A 21,797-nucleotide genomic window follows, 5' to 3' on the forward strand; every position below is an offset into this window, starting at 1 on the left:
GGGCAAGTTTGCCTGCCAAGTCCTCTTTACTGGGACTCTTCTCCCTCTCTTCTGTATGTTCATCATCATGTACCTTGCACATGGCTTGGTCCTCCTGGGAGTTGGTTGAGCCTCTGCCCTCCTGCTCCTTTAGGTGTCCCTGATCTAGTACTCCCTGATCTAGTACCTTCTTCAAGTTTTTCTTTCCTAAATCCTCCAGCACATCTGTTCTTTCTGGGCTTGTTATAGGATGTCTACAGTTATTAAACACTGCACCTAGAAGGCTACTTAGAGGGTCTACATTAGTGCTCTCTTTACACGGACCTAGCTGTTGGGGTTGCTCACTCCCCTCATCTGCCCTTTTACTCTGAGAAATGGACTCCAGGAAGTTCCTAGTGTTATCAAGTAAGGCAATGGATTTAGTACACCCACTCTCTGCCATTTAAACTTTCCTTCCACTTCTAATGGAACAACTGCCATGGGATAAGTGTTCTTTTCCCCATGTACACGTAACAGTGCTGGTTCTGGCGGGACCCAACTGAGAGTGCCAATTCAGGACAAATTGCTTAAAGCAGGGCAGTTTCAGCCCAAGGCTGGGGTTTCTATGCACACCAAGGCAAACCAAACGAGCCAAACAGAGAAGACTTTGGTTTTACCCCACTGGCTAACCATGAGTCACACAAGCAATTCCCTTAGACACTCCAGTTTCCCACTATCACCACCAGTGCCACTCGTTATGGGGACAAATAGCTATGAAAACCAATACCCCAGTAAAAGAAAAAAGGTTTTCTTGATCCCAAAGGACCAAGCCCCAAATCCAGGTCAATATACAAATCAGATCTTACCCACAAATCACGCTGTTGCCAATCCTTTAGAATCTAAAATCTACAGGCTTATTCATAAAAGGAAAAGATATAGATGAGAGCTAGAATTGGTTAAATGAAATCAATTACATACAGTAATGGCAAAGCTCTTGGTTCAGGCTTGCAGCAGTGATAGAATAAACTGCAGGTTCAAATCAAGTCTCTGGAGTACATCCACAGCTGGGATGGGTCTTTCAGTCCTTGGTTCAAAGCTTCAGTGTAGCAAAGTTCCTCCAGAGGTATGAAGCAGGACTGAAGACCCAATGGAGGAGCTGCAGCAGCTTTTTATATTCTCTTGCCATGTCATCTTTCTTTCTTTGTTCCAAAACAAGCTGTCCATCACATGGCCTGGAAAAACCTCAGAGTTCTGTCCATAGGCATGTTCCTGCATACCTTGCTGAGTCACAAGACATGTCTGCCTTCTCTCAATGGGTCAATTGTATGGCTGATGGTCCTTAATGGGCCATCAAGCAGGCTAGGCAGAGCTGACACCAACTTGTCTGGGGTGTCACCCAGAAGCATAGCATAAGTTTGAAATACAGACAGTATAGAGCCAATATTCATAACTTCAACTATAAAATGATACACATACACAGATAGCATAATCATAACCAGCAAACCATAACCTTGTCTTAGACACCTCATTTGACCCCCTTTATATAAGATTTGGTGCCACTACAGGATCTTGGTTGCAACAATGATCTATATGGTCCCAGTTCAAATCAATAACGTCACAGTACATGGTTATTGTCACTCTCTTCTGTTGACACCGTGGTCTAACCAAGGTGCTCTGTACAAGGGAACATGCTTCCACTGAATCCATAATATACCTCTGTAATTATCCGGCCTACTTTGATGGGAATTTTCTTTATCTCAGGTCCTCCTTTTACACCTGTCCACTCACAGAATTCTGCAAACCCACAGTCCTATAGGTGCAGTATTTTTTTATATGAGCTTTGCCACTGCACTGGTAACAAATCACTAAGCAGGCAATTGGGGCACCCTTGTTTACCTCTCGTGACCAATTCCAGGCCTTCAATAAAAAAGGTTCCTCAAGCTTCTTTCCTCCCTTCCTTGCTGTAGAGAACAGAGCTCTTTTCATGGAAAGTCTGCTTGCACATGCTCCTTTTTTAATTTTACAGTGGCCTCTAACAATTCTGACTGATGTCTCCAGACTCTCATAGCCTTGGGGAGGCTCGGTGTAAACTGTTCCAGAATAACTGAGTCCGTGAGGGCCTTTAAAGTTCTGACTCTCTGGCCTTAAACAATGACTGGCCCAGTCTGACAATTTCTGTGCAAAAGCCCCGGGACATATCCCACCATTCTATCTAGCTGCTCGGGATTTTTGGTGGTATTCTTTCACCAACAAGCCCACCCTGTCCAAAATAGCATCTTTAAGTGTACCCATAGTATGATGTTACACCCCATATTCTTCACAGAAATATAGTTATGATATGAATATGGTATAATTAAGATGTAGTTTATGCAAGATGGCTCATGTAAGATATCATTGGAAAGGTTATGATTTACTGAATGTGATTATCCAATTTGAATGCATGTATCGTTTCTCTATCTAAAGTTAGGAACGTGGACTATGTACCAAATGACAGCTGTGTGTGTATTTAGGAGACACCCACCAGACAATCGGCCATCACAGCCTTGATGGGCCATTAGGAAGAAACAATAAGACTGTGAAGATACTAATCTCTCTCCTTCCTGAGAGGCATCCTGGGATGTAGCTGTGACACTACAAGGTCAGGTGGTCCTGTCACCTGATACAAAATATCACCTTGGACACTGCTGGTACTCTCTAGGGGGATGGGGATTGAACAAAGGTTTCCTGCCTTAGGTAAATCCTTTTTAAGGCTGGGGAAGAGGTTAATCTAGACTCTCCTCCATTGCCTACCCAAGAAGAAAGACCGCTGAAAGTACCTAAGAGGTGAGTCCAGACTGAGACAGGGGTCCAGTCTGTAAGACGAGATAACTGGAACTCTAAGCTATAGAAACTCTACATCCCACCTAATTCAACATTTAGAGTGAGAAATTACATTTTGTAACCAGTTTCTTTAGTGAATTAAGCTGTCTGTGTATTTTGTTTTATTTGTTTAGTAATCTGCTTTGTTCTGTTTGCTAGCCCTTATAATCACTTAACATCTGTCTTTTGTAGTTAATAAACTTATTTCTTGTTTGTTTTTAACATAACCCAGTTTGTGCAATTCATATAAGGAGGGGGCGGGAGGCGCAAGAAGCTGTGCATATCTCTCTTCATATTGACGGAGAGGGCGAATTTTTATGAGCTTGTGCTGTGCAGAGTTTTCTATACAGCACAAGACAATATACCTTTGGGTCTGAACTCCAAGGGAGGTGGGTACCTGAATTCTGCGGCAAGTCCCTTAAACTGAGTCTTCCCAGAGCTGATCTCAGTGTCTTTCTGCAGCTGGGCGTGGCCCTGCCTGCATGTGCACTAGAGGAGGCTTAAGAGCCTGGCTCAGCAAGACAGTGTAAGGGGGCCCAGGCTGGAAGAACAGGCAGACTCAGTGGTATCCCAGTACATCAGGTGGCACCTTAAAGGGGGGCAACCCATCATACATAGTTTTTAGCTTGGTGTTTGCTTAGGGCCATATAAGCCACCTGAACCTCATTGGTCAGGTAAGGGGCTAGCTGCAGTGCCCATGCACCCTTGTCCCATCTGGCATTAACAGCTACCTGTTTAAAGGTTGGCAAAAAGACATCAGGGTCATCCCACAGAGTTATTTTAGGTAGTTCTGGCCTATCACCCAACTTCCAGTTCCCTCACTGGAACTCACCAGCCTCTGTAAGAGCTGCCGCTGTACCTGGGAATGGGAATCAGTTAGATCCATAAGCATGTGCTCAAGAACCAGCCAGCCAAGCCACTGAGAGAGAGAAAGCTTGGTGCCACTTCAGAGCCCTGATGCACCCCACACAATGTCCCATTTCAAGCAGTGGACATCCTCCTTCAGAGGATGGAGATCAAAATACCCTTACCTAGAATACACGGGGGGTGGGGTGGGGGGGAGAATATCCCTTCCTGACCCCTGCAGGTGTCTGGCTGAAACTCTGAAGTATGAGCACTTAGGAACATTAAGATATAAACTGCAAGTGAGCCCCAGGGCTGCTGAGCCCTGCCATCACATGTACCTCTGTCATAAATCACACTCCTAAATTTGTCCAGTTCTCTCTTAAAACTAAGTTGTTTGACACCACGACTCCTATTGGGAGGCTTCTCCGGAACATCACCCTTTGCATGGTTAGAAACCGTCTTCTAATTTCTAGCCTGTATTTGTTCATGGTTAGTTTATATCCATTTGTTCATGTGCTAACACTGTTCTTTAGTTTAAACAGCTCTTCATCCTCTCTGCTATTTACCCTCCAATGTATTTATAGACAGCAATCATATCCCCTCAGCCTTCTTTTTGTTAGACCAAACAAGCCAAGATCTTCCAGTCTCCTTTCATAAAACAGTCCCTCTGTTTCCCTGATCATCCTAATAGCTTTTCTCTGCACCTGTTCCAGTTTAAATACATCTTTCCTGAACATGGGTGACCAGAACTATACACAGTATTCCAAATGAGGTCTTAACAGTGCCTAGTAAAATGGCATTAATACTTCTCTAAGTCTACTGGAAATGCTTTTCCTGATACTCACATCTGCCTTTTTCACAGCTGCATCACACTGATACTTAAATAGTTTGCTGAATGTTTGCTGAATGTGGAAGTTCAGGATGATTGCTCTCATCTTTTCATTTCATTGTTATTGTCTGACTGCTAATAAATGTATCAAGAACCCTGATGTTGTCATTTTCCTTTTAATTTATAAAATAAACTTTTCACTGACAGATTGAAATTATAATCTAATGTTCCTAGTATCAAAGAATTTCAAGTATGTTATGTTCATGTAAATGCTTCAGAGTGAAACAGAAGTTCAAAAAATGAAAAATACCCTTTCTCCACCCCCTTCTTCCCAAAAACAGGACAAAATAATGTGAGAGATTTTCAGAACCCAGGTTTGTTCATTGATTAAGAAACTCACAAAGCATTAGTGAAACATGGTGGGTAAGCAGAACTGTAAGAATCTGTAAACAATGACTACAAACTCTGCTTTGAAACCATTCACGATACTTTTATTCAATTAATATTCCTGGGGGAATTCTGCGCCACTGTGCGTGTGTGGAATTTATGTCTTCTACAGATTTATTTATTTATTTATTTATTGCTAAGGTGGTGGTGAGAATCACAGACTGGGTTTCAGAAGGGCTGGGGGACAGGGGACAGACTGGAGCATGGGCTCAGGAGCTAGTGGGGTGACAGCATTGAGCCAGGGGCTGAATGGGAGGTGGGATGCAGGGCCACACAGGGACATGGGGTAGAGGGACTGCAGGAACACACAGGGATGGGGGCAGATGTGCCTGACTGAATGGGAGAGATTAGCGGTCAGCCAGAGTCTGCGTGGGGGAGGCTCCCCAACTCCCTGACAATCCCTTCCCCTGAAAATACACCTGTTCCATCCACACTCAGAAACCACCCAGATTTACTCCCAGCCTCCTTCCATCTACCTCAGGTCCTCCATTACCCCTGACTCCTCCAAGCCTTTGCACTGATTCTGAGGACTGCAGGAAATACGTTTCTGTATTGTAGTTTAAATGAATTGCTCTGTTCTGTATTAATATGCCTACTAAGGAATCTATTTGTCATTTTTTTTTCCTGAATCTTTTTTTGTATCTGTATTTGTTGACAGGTATTTTGAAATAAATTGCCAAAATAATTGAAACTAGTGTGATTATATTGTGTTATTTTGACAAGCAAAATATGAAGAATTTTGCAAAATTTTAAAATATTGTGCACAGAATTTGTAGGTGCAGAATTCCCCCGGGGAGTAAATTAAAATGTACTATGTGTACTATGCTATGTATCTGAAACAATCTTAAATTTAGCTTGCCCATGTTAAAAATATTGATTATTATCATACTTTGTCCTTTAAAAGCACAAATGCTAATCAAAGGCTACAGTATTTTGGTTCTAGTTTTATAGCAAATCATGGAGAGATACATGAATACTTTTTTTTATATGTTACACAATCATTAATAAAAATTAAATGATGAATATTAGAAGTATTTTTACTTACAATTAGCTGTTTCAAGCCTACAAAAGACTGTTCTACGGAATTGGCATTTAAAACTTGCCTCTTCACGGCTGCTTGCTCACCCAGGAAACGGAGCATTAAGTCTTTTACTGCATCTCCCTGTGGCAAGGAAAGAGGAAACACAGATTATAACCAAAAAAACATTTTTACATTCTTCTAGTAACAAAAAACTTCGAAAGAAAAGACAAGTAAAATACTTCTAATGGAAAGATATTTTCAGTGAAAGTGTTTGTTTTCAAGGATGAATTGTTTTTGTAAAATGAATGCAAATCTTTACATATTTGAGACTTTTCCACAAAATAAAAAGTTCAAAAATTAGGATGAGATAGGCATCCAAACTTTGTGCATTGAGATCCGCCCATCACTAGATCTATATTTAGCTATATTGAAGCTGGTTTATACTGTGATTTTACATGCAGTTTAGTTGAGTAGAGGCTAGTTTAATGCGTGTTATTAAATGAATTTGGCTACAGTGAGACAGTTTTATAACATACTTTTGGATATAGTTTAGCTATGGGTGCTAGTTTAACAGCATGCCTTTGTGCTTAGTTTATATATACTAACACTGGGATTTGTATTTTTCTTATATTACTCCTCTTGTTGTCATAGGGTCGGGTACTCTGCTGCTTACAGCCCCATTGTGCTGTGTGACAAGCATAGGAGTCAATCTTCCCCAGCAGAAAATTCCTCCATTGAAGACGACCTCCTTGTTGCCATAAGTATGCTGCAGTTGGGTCCTGGCACCTGTGGCCCCACTCCCATGTCTGATATAGGGCAGAAAGGAAATGTTGTGGAGCAAATGTTAATGGTACAACTTAGAGCACCAAGATATATCAGATCTGGGGCTGGCTCCCTGAGCTCTTCTAACTTCTGCCCATAGTCAAGGCCACATGTTCTATGTGGTATGTTAACCTAAATTATGCAGCAGACACCCACATTTATGCAGCACTTTTTCCAATGCCCCATCACTATCACTGACCTCCTTTATCCCCCACAGTCCAGTAGTACAATCAGAGAAGTACTGGTTACTTATTTTGATATTAAATTCAGCTTATTATATTCTGTCAAATTTTAAATGTGCTGCGGATCCTTGTACTGAGGCACTTCAAAACCATAGTGATGGTAGCTTTTATACAAACCTGAGATTTGATATATTCATATATTATAAAGCCAGAAGGGACCATTGTAATCATGCAATATGACTGGTTTTTGATAACCAGGTGTCAAGCTCTCTGCAGTGGTTCAAGAGCGTGAGTACCAAACTCAGGGCAAACTGTTATGAAGCAGGGCACAAACCCCAAACTGGTTGTGACTGCTATACTTAAATTTCACCAACCAAGCATCAAGTGTAAATTCCTCAGGCATTCTAACAGTCTAACCATTGAGTCACAGACTCTCCCTTCGGGTAATCCAGTCTATCTTGCCACCTAAGCAAATTTGCCTTTGTGATAGATGGTCCCTTACACTAAAAATCACAACAATATTCAAATTATTCCCAGTCCCAAAGAAACAGGTCAATCACACTTTAATCTTACATCAAAGACAACCCTTGTAGCCTACAAGAAACTAACTAACTAAGAAAAAGAAATAAGAGTTATCAACATGGTTAAAGCAGATAAACATATACAAGTGAGTTACAGTCTTAGGTGCCAAATGGTGGTAGAAGCTTCTCTAATAAGCAAGCTCTATATGTCCTGCAGGGCTAACCCAGGTCAAGCACTGGGGATCTTTTGCTTATGCTTAGTAATCCTTGGCCCTCAGAGTCCAAGCAGCATAAAAATACAGTTTCTCCTCGTTAGGGATTTTTATTCCTTTCCCCCACAGTCCAAGCTGATGGGACAAGTCCACAAGCACATCTCCTCTTCACGGCTGTGGAAGGAAGCACTCAACAAAGTACTGTGTCCTTTGATATTCCACAATGGTTTGTCTGGTGTCTATGGGCCTTCTTTTGCTGGGAAGAAGATAACTTTCTGTGGCAAACTAGTATTTCACACTTGGTAATGCTTCTCTCCTGACTGGTGGTTTGCAGTTACAGAGCAAACATTTAGATATTACCTTATAACATGGGATACAGATATTATAAGTGATACTAATGCACATAGCAACTTACAAACATTTCATAAAGTCTAAAGACATTTTTATAAATCTAATACCTATTTTAACAATACTAACACATAGGTGAACCAGACCGGTTCCCAGCTATGCATTTGTCAGTGTTCAGTTGAGGCGTAGGGGCCAGCACCACACCAGGATCCAGTCAACGTTCACAGGTTAAGAAACGCGTCTTCTCTTTTCCTTCCCATTTTGGGCAGAGGGACTTCAAATTTGAGGAGAGGGAGGAGGATCTGAATTCCTCATCCTTTCTGGTGGCAAATAGCTGACCCACTGCATCCTGCCAAAATACGTGCCTCTACACCACCTGCATGCTCCTGCTAAAAAGATCATTAGTAAAAATGTGAATATGGGGATTTAAATTGTCAGGCTTCAGCATGTACATCAGCACTGACATCCCCCATTGATATAAATGGAGCAGTTCTCACCTCTCAGAGCTGTTTCTTTCATGGTAAGAGAAAAGAAATATCATCACTGCCTTTTATAGAGGGGTAATTGAGGCAAAGAGATTAATTTATCCAAAATTACACAGGAAGCCTGTGGCATAGCCAGGAATTTAATCCAGATCTCTCATGGCCCAATCCGCGCTTTAACCACTAGGCCACCCTTCCTCCACATACTCCATCCTTACAAAATAGTCCAAAAGAGAGCTACAGTAAGTTTTGCTGGGCATTTCTGGAGGACAACAGTATACAGAAACTAATAGCTTACTGACTGAGGAGGTTTTGTAGTACCTCCCCCGCCTCCCTTTTCCACTAGCCACACAGAACAACATTCTCTCTATTCTCACCCAGGAGGAAGAGGAGAATATAGCAGCATATGTGGTTCCACAACAGGAGCAGAATGCTGGATGTCATGCTGGGTAAGAGCCATACAAACATGTTCCCTGCACAAGATTTCAGCAATTCAATACCCTTACATTCAGAGAGGGCCAGAATCATTTAGCCCTTATGATCCTCTAATCTCTTTACTGACAGTGGGTAAAATTTAAAAGGAGTTATTAGATTTTTAAAAAACTGTTAATTTAAGCACAATCACCACTTAGATACAATTCAGCTCTGAATTTAAACACAATTACAAAGATGTTATTTTGCAGTGCACTTAGTTTTATTCTCATTGGCAGAAAATAGTTTACTATCATCATCACTGGCCAGCAAATTTAACTTAAAAAAAAAATCAATATTAGTTGCTGCCTCCATCTATAGTCTGAAAAATAGACAATTTAAATCACAATAGTGGTGAGGAGAATCTAAACATGCTAGAAAGGAAGCTAATTTGGGAGAAATACATTAAATGAGCAAGAAAGAGGAAACGGTGGCAGCTGGTAAAATAGAGGTCAATAAATGAGCAAATAGGGAAAGCAGGGGGAAGAAGAAATGAGGTAAGAGAAAAATTGGCACAAAACAGAAGACAATGGCAGGGAGCATAAAGACGACATCAAATCAGGAGTGACCAAAAATAACTAATGGTAGCAAAAACCCCAGAAAGCAACAGTTTGCAAATTAGAGAGACACTGAATGAAGAGCAGGTAGTGTTATACTGCTTGGGGTAGGCAGTGTGATCAAATGGGAGAGCAATGGCTTGGAAGTCAATCCAGACCTGGGTTCTATTCCCGGCTCTGCCACTCACCTGTTATGTGACCTTGTGTAAGTCACTTCACCTCTCTGTGCCTGTTTCCCATCCTTTGTCTGACTTGTCTGTTCTTCGAGGCAGAGACTTTCTCTCAGTGTGTGATTGTACTGTGTCATGCATAAAGGGCCCTCAATCTCAACTTGGACCTCTAGGCACTACTGTAATATACACTCCCGGGGGAATTCTGCACCACTATGCAATGCAGAATTTGCACAGAATTAATGTTCTGTGTAGAATTTCATTTCTCCCCACAGAATTGGTGCTGCAGAGCTGCTGGCCACCACTGTGGACCGCTGCACGCAGCAGAGCCAAGTTCACAAATAGAGGACACTTGCTAGGGGGAGAAGGGGAGCTGGAGGCTGGCTGCTGCAGTTCCCACCACATCCTGAAGGGAGGAGGTGGCGTGCAGGAAACTTTGTACAAACCTGGTCCCAGCATCAGGCTGTTTCTTTCTTTGGATCCTTCGGCTCTTGGGGGGTAGGGAGTGCAGGTGTCTGGGCTGGGGGAGTTGTCCAATGCCTGGGCTCTGGAGGTAGGGAGTGCAGATGTCTGTGCGGGGGGGGGGAGGGGAGAGGAGGGAGGGGGGCAGGAGTGGGAGGGCTGGGGGGTGTCTGGGATGGGGGGTAAGGGGTTTGGGTGTCTGGGATGCGGGAGGGGGTTTGGGTGTCTGGGATGCTCTGCAGCTAGTCTTTGGGGATGCGAGTGCAATGGATTAATATACATCAGAATTATGCCATAATCATATAATAATATCACTGTGAAAAATATGGGGTGCAGGGTCACAGCAAGTATCTGGGCTGGGTGGTGCCTTATGGCTGGGCTCTGTGAGGCAGGTGGTGCAGGTATCGGAGATCAGAGGTTCCCCCCCTCCAGATGTGTCCAGCTGGCACATGACACACCCAGACTGAGGTGCCCAGCAAAAGCATAACAGAGAAACAGGAACTAAGTTGTCATAGGGGGTTTCTTTAACGCTCTACTTCTGGAGGAACTATTTTCTGTTGTCTGTATTTTGACAGACATACTTGTTGACAGGTATTTATTTCACTACTGAACGATAATGAATTTTATACTATGGTACTACTAAATAAGGCTTAAAAAAAACCAGTATTACCTGACCTCTACCATCTGAAAGGCAAAACTTACTAGCCAGAGGTGTAGAGATGAAAGAGGAGGATGAGGAACATGACCTGTGAAGTCCAGAGGCAAAACTCTGTTGAGAAGCTTAATCACTTAGTCTCAGCTGCTGGGACAGGGGAGGATACAAGAATCTCTATTATGAAGCAGTCTCTGCATACTGCTTTCACATCAGCCTCTGGACAACAGATGTCAGATAAACTTAAAATTCTAGTCTTGCTAAAATCTAGAAGAAAGGAATTTTGTGTTTCTTCTCTCCTTTGCAGTGTTGCCTGGCTGCTGAGAAGGGAATGGGTCTCCACTACTCTATCCCTCCACCAACCTTCATTTTGGGTCCTCCTCACCAGTAAATGGCTTCAATGCCTGCCTCTGTTGCTGCTCCTAGCTTTCTAAGCAGTGTCAGAATGCAAATGACCTGATTCTTGACAATGTCAGTGCTACCAGTAGCATTCTGAACATCAGCTATGAAAAACGACAAGACTTTCGTCACTCTGCTGTAGCACTGAATACTACAAGCAAAAGCGCTGGAGTTACCAGTCTGCAAACTTCATAGGACACCACATTGCTTTAATCTATATCCAGTTCAGGTTTGGAATGTGATCTTTGCAAAAGCTAGAAATGACTTTTTCAATGAAAACCTAGATTCTATATAAATTGATTGCATCAGTCTCTACAAATAAGTAACAAAGCTTTCGGATCATTACACGCGAGTCAGTTTTTTGAGTCCTTTCATGAATGACTGGTCAGTCAGTCATCTTCAATGCTCTAATAAGGACTGCAATAGTACACATAAGATGAACACAGGCTGTAAAACAGGGTAATAAAAAGAATAGACCACTAGATGTGTCATCCCATTTCATTGCCCTAACATACGAACAAAAAGTAGGATGTAGCTATAGATTCTTACCTGGATGTTGTCAAACTTTAATCCAGGCATGGTGAGATTCTCTTTGTCTATAAACAGAGTACTATATTGCTGAGTGGCTACTGAAATTAAAACCTTTCTAGTTTCCTCGCTGGGAAGCCAGGCATCATTTCTTCTATCTAATTCACTCATATTCAAGGCTGTGGCAAATGGGTCATCACTTCCAGCAAAAACAGCTTGGATCTGTGAAAATGGTTTAGGAGATTGTGACATTTCTAAAGATGCAGGGGGACTACCTGCTTCAGATCTCTCATTTCCTACAGAGTAAGTAGGGTCAGCAGAGTCACTGGAATTGTCTCCAACTGTACTGACAGATGACATTTGTTCTGGGACTGAAGAACCTGCATTAGGGTTACTGACAGAAATAAAAGTAGATGTAGTAAATGAATCAAAAAACTCAGCAGCTAGATTATTAGTGTTAATAGGGTCACCAAAAAATGTGCTTAGGCTAGGACTTGGTTGAACCACCTGTGGATGAGACTTCACCGGAATCTCATGTACACTACTAAAACTAGGAGACTTCACCATTTGAGGCTCAAAGCCATCATGTATGAACAACTGTGGTTGAGCATTAACATTGTTTGCTTGACTAAAAATGGTGCATACAGGGATAGGCTCAGCTTCAGGAGATGATTTGCTGGCAAGGGGTGATGATATTGGCTCCTCAGATTTACTTTCATCAATATTACTTGGTGTTGAGTCACCTAGAGCTTCATTTCCCACTTTCAGTTCATCTTTCACTGCTTCTTGAATCAACTCTTCCTTTAAAGATGCCTGATCATCTGTTCCAATATCAGAAATATCTTTAGGTGTTTCTTCATGTTCAGTTTCACTGTCATTACCTAGGGCTTCTTCCTTATTCAATTCTTCTTCTGGTGTACAAATGTCCTTGACTTCCATTTGTTCCACAATCTCCTGCAGGCAACCAAGTTCACCGGTGTCATCTTCACTATTGTTTGGAGAATCAGAAATAATGACACTCTCCATCATGTGTTCATTAAGTTTATCTATGAAGTTATTGGAATCCTCTGAGATGGTCTCATTCCCTTCAGACTCAGATTCATCTCCACCAAGATCAATGGTTTCCTCATGGAAGAGAAGTTCTTCCTGAGCCCTCTGCTGAACTACATTTCCACTTGCCTCCTCATCTGAAACGCTCTTCTTAGCATCCTCATCGTTACATTGATTATTTTCCATTGTGACTAAAGAAAGAGAAATATATTCCAGAAGTTAATTTTATTGATCAATTTAAATCATTGTTCTGAAACTCAAGAGTATTTATTAAAAAGGCACAGAAGGACTTTTTATGTAGTCATTTGATTATTAGAATATTTATTTTTGTCACTTCATTGTTGGCCAGCTATTCCGTACTTGGCACAAAAATGTTTTAAATTTACCTTTTGCCACTATGAACTTGTGAGTCTCAAAACATTATAAATTTCAGGAAGGCAATGGTGTGTGAGTGTGCGTGCACACGCTCCCATTCAACCACTCCAGCCTCCCCAGAAAGATATTTAGCATTATGCTGATAAATATTTCCTTCCAGTTAAACAAATAATATTACAAAATACTTAGCTGAGAGGCAGCTCCAAAAATCAACACTAAAAATGGACCAGATTGTCTTTTTCTTACAAAAATATCTTTCTGCTAAAAATTACTTATTCTGATCCTCCTTGGTTTTGATACTGCAAGAATCAAATAGTACATCTAAAGCAGGCCAAAAATGTAGGCTTACTCTCTCCCATGGCAAGAGTCCCTCTTCCCTATTTGACCAAAAACATCTTATTAGACTTCATTGCCCTCTAGGTTTACTTCCTTTGGATTGTTCAGAAAACTTCTCTCAACATCACCACCTCTCCTGATACAGGTTCTCATTCATCTCTGTACCTCACAATATTTTATCTAAACTACAAAATGTTAATATTCTTTCCAAAGGGAAAACGGAGACAGGAAGATCTAGTTTGGGGGGTTGCTTGCCTGACAAACTAATAGCTCACACTTTCCTTTTTCTTGGTCACTCATTCAATAATGATTTAGGTAGGTGGCATTCAGATGATGAATTGTGATTACTGCTACTGATTGGCTAAAAATTGTTCACGCAACCACTATTTTTGTTATCGCTCTGCTTTATGCTTCTGTCAGTCACCTGTTGTATCTCTTTCCTTTTACACTATAAGCTTTTTAAGGAAGGGAATTAAATTGTATAGTGCCTACTACACTTGCTTAAGCTGAGGCCTTTAGGCATTACTGGAATATAAATATTAATGATAATAAATAATAAACGTGTTTGGGTATAGGGGAAAGGAGAAAACCAATAAGCACCTGATCCTGCTCCCACTGAAGACAGTGGGCATTTTGCTACTGATTCCACTAAAAATAGTTCTGGGACCCACAGAAAGACAGGATTACGCATCTTAAGATTTCTGAAATTTTTGTTCAAGTCTAGGAGTTTGCCTCTCAAATTTCAAAAGTTTTTTTTTCTCCTGCTGATAATAGCTCATCTTAATTAATTAGCCACTTACAGTTTGTATGGCAACTTCCACCTTCTCTGTATCTATATCTATCTATATATCTTCTTACTATATGTTTCATTCTATGCATCCGATGAACCGGGCTGTAGCCCACGAAAGCTTATGCTCTAATAAATTTGTTAGTCTCTAACATGCCACAAGTACTCCTGTTCTTTTTGCGGATACAGACTAACATGGCTGCTATTCTGAAACCTGTCATTAAATCTAACTGGCATTTTTAAACCTCTCTTTTTAACATCTAAACTTTGGATACCCCCAAATGGGGTTCTCCATCACTGCTTCTGGCAAAATTCAGTAAATACACTCTATTTTACCTTTGACCTATTACCCTTTGATTGTGAAAAACTTAAACAAACAAAAAAGCTATATTTTCCCATATTTTAAAACCTATGCAGGTTTGGAGAAAGCAGCAAATTTTTCTGGGAGATGAATTTATTTCTTTAACCTTGGAGGCTTCTAATTTGCTTCTCATCTCAGACTAAGTAATGATTACATTTTTTTTTTATTTTGATGAAGTGAAGGCTTCTCTTTTTATATATAAAACTATAGCTAGCCTGGTACTGAATCCATGCAGAATCCCACCGAAAACAACAGTGCTTTGCACAGGCACAGGAATAGGTCTCATTGCAGGATGGGCCAAAGCTATTCTAAAATCGCAATGAAAAGTTTCTACCAGTTATACTCATTGAAAATACTTTTAGCCTGCTCTGTGAGAAGCTCATTCTCTTCCTTTGTCGTCTCTAACTGGATTACTCAACTTGTGGGTCGGGACCAAAAACTGGGTTGCCTGAATATTTCAAAGGGTCACATAGCAGCTCCTGTCCCATGGGGCTGGCGGGGCTCACCTCCCTGGTCCAGGCACTTCAACCTCTGCAGTCCCAGTGCCACGCAGGTTTAACCCAGCCATCAGGATGACAAGCATCTGGGTAGGCCAAAGTTTAGAGTGGCACTGCAACCCCATGAGCCAGGTCACAACTCCGCTCACTCAAACTTGGTCCAGTGAAGGGGGCAGCGCCAAACCTGAGCTGCGCTGCAACTTGGAGATTGCAAAGCCCAGAACAGAGAGCCAAGCCCTGCCACAGTCCAGGAGCTGCAGGCACTGTGGGGTGAGTGCCCGGCCTTCCACACAGTTTTGCATCCCGATGTGGCCCTCAGGCCAAAAAATTTGCCTACCCCTGACGTATGCTCACAGCTTTACCATGGAATTCCACGTTTGAGTCTTCATAGGCATCTGCGCTAATTCACCAGGCTAAACCTTTGGCCTGGCCAGTCAGTACCCACTATCTCCCATGGGTAGAGCGAGTGGGTTTGAAACGCCCTGGTAGGTACCGCAGACAGGGCTGAAGATCCGCAGGCAGCGGGGTTGAAGCAGGGCGACAGCACAGAGTCTGGTTACTGCTCCCGGGTAGCACGGTGCTGGGTGCAGGGGAAGAACGTGGCCACTGTCTAACAGGGGAAGGGAAGGGTCCCAACCCCTCGGGAGGGGGGGGGGGGGTCAAGGGCCTCTCACTGCGGTTCACTTTCAGGCAGGTCCCACGACCCCCCCCCCCCCCGCGGGGGGAAAGATTTTGCTCTGCGTGCGGCAGCCAGACCCTGCACATCCACGGCAGGTCGTGGCACACGTGACAGCCCCTCGGGGAGGCACCTCTGCTGCCGCCTCACCCCAAACGGGGACCCCGGCGCACCCCTGCCCGGCCAGCTCCACGCTAGGGAACCCCAGGCCCGCTCGCTGCCTGCCCCACGCCAGGCTGCCCCGCCCGCTCCCTGCTACCGACGGCCCTGACCCTCACCTGCTTAGCGCCCGCAGCAGCCTTGCGCCGCCGCCGCCCGACGGCTCCAGCAGCGACTACGCCTGCGCTCACAACCGGGTACCGGTCTCTACGGCGCCTGCGTCTCCTTCACATCACCCGGAAGGGGAGAGCAACGGATGCCGCAGTGGCTCAGAAAGCCCCCTGGGCTAGCGAGTAACGCGTGAAAGAGGGGGGCCGGCTCAAGCTCGGGGAAAGGGCTGTGCGGCTGTTGGGCGAGACGGGGGGCCTTGCGGGCGCAGCCGTGGGGAGGCTATGGAGGATGACGCGCCAGTGATCTATGGGCTGGAGTTCCAGGTGCGCGTGAGGGGGGAGAGGAGACCCTAGGAGAGAGAGGTTGGGGGGGGGGAGCTACTACCCGCCGGGGGGCGGTGTTGGAAGGGAGCACGTGGAGGTGGCTGTTGATCGCCGGGGGTGGTGGTGTTGGAGGGGAGCCTGCGGGGCGGGGGCTGTTGCTGGCCGGGGGGGGGGGGCGGTGTTGGAAGGGGGCTGTTGCTGGCCGGGGGGGAGGGCGGTGTTGGAAGGGGGGCTGTTGCTGGCCGGGGGGGGGGAGCGGTGTTGGAGGGGGGCTGTTGCTGGCCGGGGGGCGGGAGCGGTGTTGGAAGGGGGGCTGTTGCTGGCCGGGGGGCGGGAGCGGTGTTGGAAGGGGGGCTGTTGCTGGCCGGGGGGCGGGAGCGGTGTTGGAAGGGGGGCTGTTGCTGGCCGGGGGGCGGGAGCGGTGTTGGAAGGGGGGCTGTTGCTGGCCGGGGGGCGGGAGCGGTGTTGGAAGGGGGGCTGTTGCTGGCCGGGGGGCGGGAGCGGTGTTGGAAGGGGGGCTGTTGCTGGCCGGGGGGCGGGAGCGGTGTTGGAAGGGGGGCTGTTGCTGGCCGGGGGGCGGGAGCGGTGTTGGAAGGGGGGCTGTTGCTGGCCGGGGGGGGAGGGCGGTGTTGGAGGGGGGCTGTTGCTGGCCGGGGGGGGAGGGCGGTGTTGGAGGGGGGCTGTTGCTGGCCGGGGGGGGAGGGCGGTGTTGGAGGGGGGCTGTTGCTGGCCGGGGGGGAGAGCGGTGTTGGAAGGGGGCTGTTGCTGGCCGGGGGGGGCGGTGTTGGAGGGGGGGCTGTTGCTGGCCGGGGGGGGCTGTGTTGGAGGGGGGCTGTTGCTGGCCGGGGGGGGGTGGCCATTGCCTACTTGGGGTGTGTGACAGGGCTTTTCAGGGGGCAGCGTGGTGGGCAGTGGAAGGGGACAGCCCCTTGCAGAGCAGCAGGCGCTGGGGGCAGCTGATACTAGGCAAGGTGATCAGACTCTCTACAGCATCCCCCCGACATAGCTGATGATCAGGGGTTCTTCCTGAGCCCCGAAATGTGTTTATGCGACAGCCTTAATTCTGACCCTTGCCTGCTTTCATATGTAACATAACAACCACTTGTTAAGGTGCCTAACAGCCTGTGGGCAAGAGGAGTTAGTATGGGGTGGGCAAACTTTTTGACTCGAGGGTCACATCAGGGTGCGAAACTGTGGAGGGCTGGGAAGGCTGTACCTCCGCAAACAGCCTGGCCTCCTTACCCCCATCTGCCTCCTTGCACTTCCTGCCCACTGACTGCCCCCCCCCAACTGCTGACCAATCCAGCCCCTCCTGCTTCTTGTCCCCTGACTGCCCCCTCCTGGGACCCACTGCTCCTAACTGCCCCCCATGGGACCCCCCCATCCAAACCCCCTGTTCCCCATCCCCTGACCACCCTCCGCCTCCCCCCAGAACATCTGCCCCATCCAACTGCCCCCTGACTGCCTGCCCGCCCCTGCTCCCTGGGACCCCGTGCTCCTTATCCAACCCCCCTGCCCAGTTACCATGCAGCTCAGAGCAGCAGGTGCTTGCTGCCTGGTGAGGGAGGACGGAAAGCAGGGGAAGGCCTGGGGGCCTAGTCTCCCTAGCCAGGAGCTCAGGGGCTGGGCAGGAGGGTCCTGCTGGCCGGGTGCGGCCCGCAGGCCGTAGTATGCCCACCTCTGAGCTAGTAGTTCAGGGAGGAGGGAACTGCTTGTGCAGCATGACTTGAGTTGTGCCATATTTGGGAGGATAGACGAACAGTAGGAAGATATGTCAGATACGTACGAAGCGCTGTGGCCTCTTTTATTCAATAACCAGTGTTCTGTATCTCTTGTTAGTTTTATTTATTTGTATTCTTTAGTGCTTGAGTGCCCTAGCTAGAATGGGGAGGGAGATGGAGGTGGGGAGCATTATGCAAGACCGTGTACAGACGTAGTATAGAGTAGTCCCTGTGCTGAAGAGCTTACAATCTAATAGACAGGATAGATTAACTGCTATAGAGCTATGGACAAATAGTCAAAAGAATAGAATTTGTAAGTTCCAGTTTCACCCCAGTCAACCTCCTTCGTAGCCCTGGCTCATCCTGAGTGGCCTCCTTACAGTGCACTCACGGAGAACACTTGGCCTTGGTCTGGGCAGGGGAAGAGAAATGCCAAAAATTTCTGAAAGTATATGCTCTTGGTTGCTTCTCTCTCCTGCAGAGTGGGGAGACTCCTGGCTCGTTGTTGCAGGGCAGGCAGCCTGTATGGCTCATGAAGAAGACTGAAATACATTTTGTAATACATTACCATTCATCAAATTCAACCAAAGCTTGCGTTCTCTTTTATTTTACCTATATGACATCTCTTCTTTACATATTTATGTAAAATGTACAGTTTTTAATCCCCAAATACACAGAGCGGATAGAATAGAAATGGATATTTTTTGGCTGTTTGGTATGTTGGATTGTAGTATATAGTTAGGGGGGTGTTTGTGTGTGGTGTAGATTTTTAGCTAATCTTGTTTGTGTGTTTGATTTTTAAATGGAGGAAATTGTTTATGTAGAAAAAGCTTGTACTAGTGTTTTCCCATATTGGGAAGTTGTTGTTTGTATGTTTGTAGTAGTGTTGTTTGGATGATGCTGTGAAGAAAATATGATGGTGTTTTGTGTTTTCTGTGCTTGGATATTTGCATGTTTTGTGTGGAGATGGAAGCAGAAGGTGCGTATATCCTAAGTAGTAGATTTGAGGGTGGATGGAAGGCTTGCAGATGAAGATGTCTCTGGAGTGAAGCTACACCTGAGGCAACTTTTCTTTCTTCTAAATTTCCTGTAGCTCATCCCTGGGGAGTCCCAGCCTGAGAGACCCGATCAGGTTTCATTAGTCCAGGACTACATCTGGGAAGGTTGATCATCTAAACTGGAGTATGTGGCGAATGGATCCCCTTGGATCACTATATGTCTGCTGCTTGTTTGCTGGGTGAATGGCGGTGTGTGGTCCATCAGGAGGTCTTCAATGACTTGAAAATCAAAAAGAAATCCAACAAAAGTGGAAGCATGGTCCTAAATTCCCTGTAAGCTGCGTGGCCGAGCAGCAGTCTATTAAGCGCTATGCAGGCACTTGGGAAACCCAACCCCGGTGGATCTGCCACGAATGGGGGGACAGGCGCGCCTCGCCCGGCATAGTTGGAGGATAGGTGCCCCGGCCCCAACTCAGCCTGGTCCCCAACCTGCCACGGCTAGGGCTCCGCCCAGATGCTGCTGCTGTGGAGAGAGAGCTGGGGGGAGTCTTCTCTCCCCATAGTAGCCCCGGGGCAGCCTGCACCCAAACCCCTCATCCCTGGCCCCACCGCAGAGCCCGCACCCCAACCCTTCAGTCCAGGACCTGAGCTGCCGCGGCGGGGAAAGAGAGCTGGGGCGAGTCCTCTGCCATAGCCCTGGGGCAGCCTGCACCCCAAACCCTTCATCCCTGGCCCCACCCCAGAACCCGCAGCCCCAGCTGTAGCCCTCACACTCCTGCACCGCAACCCTCTGCCCCGGTCCTGAGCCCCCTCCCACACTCTGAACCCCTCAGCCTCACTCCCAACACATACATTTTCTTACGTGCACCAATTTGGAGGTGATGTGTGACACACAACAAAATTCATTCCATGCATGTGTGGGAAAAATTAGAGTGAACACTGAATGGTCATATTTCTAAGGATGAGTACAAAAGAATAGCACAAGCATGTAGGAACAAAATCAGAAAGGCTAAGGCACAAAATAAGTTAAACCTAGAAAGGGGCATAAAAGGCAGTAAGAAGAGGTTTTGTAAATATCTTAGGCGCAAGAGAAAGACAAAGGAAAGTGTAGGTCCAGTATGTAGCAGGGAAGGAGAGGTAATAATAGGTGACATCAAGAAGGCAGAGGTGTTTAATGCCTATTTTCCTTCAGTCTTCGCTAAAAAAGTTGATGGTGACCAGATGTTTAACACAATTAATATTGACAACAAGGAGGAAAGAATACAAGCCAAAATAGGGAAAGAACAAGTTAGAGTACATGTAGATAAGTTAGATGTATTCAAGTAGTCAGAGCCTGATGAAATTCATCCTAGGGTACTGAAGGACCTAGCTGAAGCTATGTCAGAAATGTCAGTGATTATCTTTGCAAGCTCATGGACGATGGATGAGGTCTCAGAGGACTGGAGAAGGAAAAACATAGCACCTATTTTTAAAAATGGGAACAAAGAGGAGCTGGGGAATTATAGACCAGACAGCCTAATTTCAATACCTGGAAAGATACTGGAACAAATTATTAAATAATCATTTGTAAGCAACTAGAGGATAATAGGGTAATAATAATCATAGCCAACGTATTTGTCAGGAACAAATCATGCCAAGTCAACCAAATTTTCTTCTTTCACACAGTTACTGTCCTAGAGAATAGACGGAGATTGTAGATGTGGTATATCTTGATTTTTAGTAATGCTTTTGACACAGCTCTACAAATTAGGGAAATGTGATCTTGATGAAATTTCCATAAGAAGAGTGCAAAATTGGTTGACAGAATAATCATCAATGATTTGCTGTCAGACTTGGGGATATATCTAGTGGGATCCTGCAGAGATTTGTCCTAGGTTCAGTACTGTTCAATATTTTCATTAATCACTTGGATAATGGAACAGACAGTATGCTTCTAAAATCTGCAGATGACACCAAGCTGGGAGGGGATGCAAGCACTTTGGAGGGCAGGATTAGATTTCAGAGTGACCTTGACGAATTGGAAAATTACTCTGAAATCAACAACATGAAATTTAATAAAGACAAGTGCAAAGTGCTACATCTCGAAAGCAAAAATCAAACATACAACTACAAAATGGGGGAAAACTGCCTAAGCAGCAGTAGTGTTGAAAAGGATAAGGCTTAAAAGTGAATCACAAATTGAATATGAGTCACCAATGTGATAAGAACTAAGAATGGTCATGCTGGGTCAGACAAATGGTCCATCTATCCCAGTATCCTATCTTCTAATAGTGGCTGATGCCAGATGCTTGAGAGGGAATGAACAAAATAGGGCAGCTATCAAGTGATCCATCCCCAGCTGTCTAGTCCCAGTTTCTGCAGTGGAAGTGTGCATCTCGTGCAGGCAGATGATGTCATTGTTGTGACAACAGGATAAATCGCTGCTGCTGCTCCATTTGGCTACTGACAATCCTGCAATGTTGAGTTGCAGTACTCAGGGCTAGCCTGATGGGTCAAATGTTGGAGGAAGGAATTGCATCAAGAATGTCATCTGGCAGGTGATCGATATTCGGCCCTAGAAAGGACTTTCAGTGTGGTCTGCTGGTTAGGTCATCAGTTTCCCAAGTATGAACTGAGTATTCACAGGGAGAGCAATAA

The 21,797-nt window shown here is 45.2% G+C and overlaps 2 protein-coding genes across 8 annotated transcripts in view; one reads left to right on the forward strand and one right to left on the reverse strand.

The window, feature by feature from the left end:
* The window catches only part of TRAPPC12 (trafficking protein particle complex subunit 12), an 85,204-nt gene extending 68,970 nt beyond the window's left edge, over window positions 1-16,234 (reverse strand). For all 6 annotated transcript variants that reach the window (XR_013635537.1, XR_012157933.2, XM_073336095.2 and 3 more), the window contains exons 1-3: window positions 16,127-16,234; window positions 11,788-13,007; window positions 5,985-6,101 (exon numbers count right to left, since the gene is read on the reverse strand). Coding sequence is in view for 4 of the 6 variants with exons in the window: in XM_073336095.2 (XP_073192196.1) it covers window positions 5,985-6,101; window positions 11,788-13,002 (1,332 nt within the window). In the remaining 2 variants the exon portion in view is untranslated. The remainder of the gene's footprint in view (window positions 1-5,984; window positions 6,102-11,787; window positions 13,008-16,126) is intronic.
* A 1-nt stretch (window position 16,235) lies between these two features.
* The window catches only part of EIPR1 (EARP complex and GARP complex interacting protein 1), a 167,438-nt gene continuing 161,876 nt past the window's right edge, over window positions 16,236-21,797 (forward strand). For both annotated transcript variants that reach the window (XM_073336099.2, XM_073336098.2), the window contains exon 1: window positions 16,236-16,441. Coding sequence is in view for 1 of the 2 variants with exons in the window: in XM_073336098.2 (XP_073192199.1) it covers window positions 16,400-16,441 (42 nt within the window). In the remaining variant the exon portion in view is untranslated. The remainder of the gene's footprint in view (window positions 16,442-21,797) is intronic.

Source organism: Lepidochelys kempii, chromosome 3 (genome assembly GCF_965140285.1).
Source record: "Lepidochelys kempii isolate rLepKem1 chromosome 3, rLepKem1.hap1, whole genome shotgun sequence".
In the NCBI taxonomy this organism is placed as follows: Eukaryota; Metazoa; Chordata; order Testudines; family Cheloniidae; genus Lepidochelys; species Lepidochelys kempii.